The 1637-nt window shown below is 43.1% G+C and overlaps 1 protein-coding gene across 1 annotated transcript in view; it reads left to right on the forward strand.

Moving 5' to 3' along the window:
• Window positions 1-211: 211 nt before the first annotated feature.
• mylipa (myosin regulatory light chain interacting protein a) overlaps window positions 212-1637 on the forward strand; it is a gene marked incomplete at its 3' end in the record, with an annotated part of 19919 nt that continues 18493 nt past the window's right edge. The window contains exons 1-2 of the mRNA XM_084454924.1: window positions 212-336; window positions 1436-1626. Coding sequence (XP_084311050.1) covers window positions 250-336; window positions 1436-1626 — 278 coding nt within the window. The 5' untranslated portion in view covers window positions 212-249. The remainder of the gene's footprint in view (window positions 337-1435; window positions 1627-1637) is intronic.

The raw sequence follows: 1637 nt of genomic DNA on the forward strand, positions 1-1637 counted from the left end.
CCGCGGCGGCCAAGGCCGGTCGATGCGAATGTATTAAACGCACTGTCATTGGCCGGCTCCGGGTAGGCAGTGCTTTGCATAGCAATTCATTGATATAGCCTACAGCTGGTCGGCGGCGCTTGCCAAACGAAGTGGAGGCATCAGAAAGTGGAAGAGGGCTTTGATGTAGGTTTTTAAAAGAAGGACACCGAGGTTGTTTTGTTATTTTTTATGAGTGGTAGACCAAAGAGAAAGCACAAGGCAGCCAAAATGCTTTGCCACGTTACGCGCCCGGATTCTGTGGTGATGGAAGTGGAAGTTGATGCGAAAGCGAATGGTGAAGACTGTCTGAATAAGGTGAGGAATACACCGCGTTTTCCGTATTGTTTGCGCTGTTTAGTGCGGTGTTATGCTCAGCCTAGTGTGTGAAAGAATAGATTATTTGTAGAATTCAGTAGCCTGCCATTTGAATTAGGATGCATTTTGTAGATGGGTTACGGGATTTGTACACTACGTTAATGCTTCTACGGCATTGCAAATGATTTAGACCACAATATTAATTCAATGTTTGTTTTAGGTTGTTTTGCAGCAGTGTGTCCATATGTTTTACATATGGGTGTGATTACATTGTCACGGCAGAGATCCACCTTTGTAAGTTATTTTGTAGCGATCGGCGATAGGCTATAGGCTATTTCGTAAACTGAAAATATCGGATATGATATGTATACCGTAACAAAGAAACAGAATGACTAATCGCTTCCCAGGTAGGTTAGGATGAGGGTGTCAGGCTGTGAAAGTTCCTAGCTGCAAAGGCAGATGCTTCAAGGTTACTAGAGTTCATTTTGTGTTCGCTCATTCTTAGCACTCATGCAGTCTAGAAGACGTCACTCAGAAAATATAGTTTACTTTGTTTACAATGACAATGCAGTAGCCTACAGGCGAAACATTGTGATAACTTAGTTGGCTCTTTTACTCGTTTTACGGGCCAAAAAGCCTTTCGAATTCAGGAAATGTGTGGCAACGCGATTAGAACTTAAACATCATTGAGTCAAATAAGTTACATTTTAAATAAGCTGTACGCTATACAATCTCATATGCACAGAACCTTTAGTCTTTGTCGATGAAGTTATCCTATCCAAGTCCTCCAGCGATGTTACATAGGCTAATCACATCCCGGCCGCTGGTGAGAGACGCTTTTGATTAACTTTTGTTAACGCAGGAAAGGATACCAAATGTAGCCTTCTACAGATCTAGGTCGTTTACTGGCTGCATGTTGATGTTATAGGGATTGAATATTCAACGAGAATAAGTAATTAATTGACCAAAAACACTACATATTCAAGGAAGCCTGAAACAGAACTGCAAAAACATTTTTGCATCGCCTTGGCTTGGGCTATGCACTTTCTGTGTTCAGTCCCCCTCATGTAGCCTAACAATAGTCTTTCTCTTTCTGAAGGTGTGTAGGAAGTTGGGGATAATCGAAGCTGACTATTTCGGCCTGCAGTTCTCTGGCAACAAAGGGGAGAACCTGTGGCTGAACTTGAGGAACCGTATTTGCCAGCAGATGGACAATCTGACTCCCTGCCGACTCAGGCTGCGAGTCAAGTTCTTTGTGGAGCCTCATCTCATTCTGCAGGAGCAGACGAGGTAAGCACAAA

The sequence above is a fragment of the Borostomias antarcticus genome (assembly GCF_949987555.1).
Source record: "Borostomias antarcticus genome assembly, chromosome: 21".
In the NCBI taxonomy this organism is placed as follows: domain Eukaryota; kingdom Metazoa; phylum Chordata; class Actinopteri; order Stomiiformes; family Stomiidae; genus Borostomias; species Borostomias antarcticus.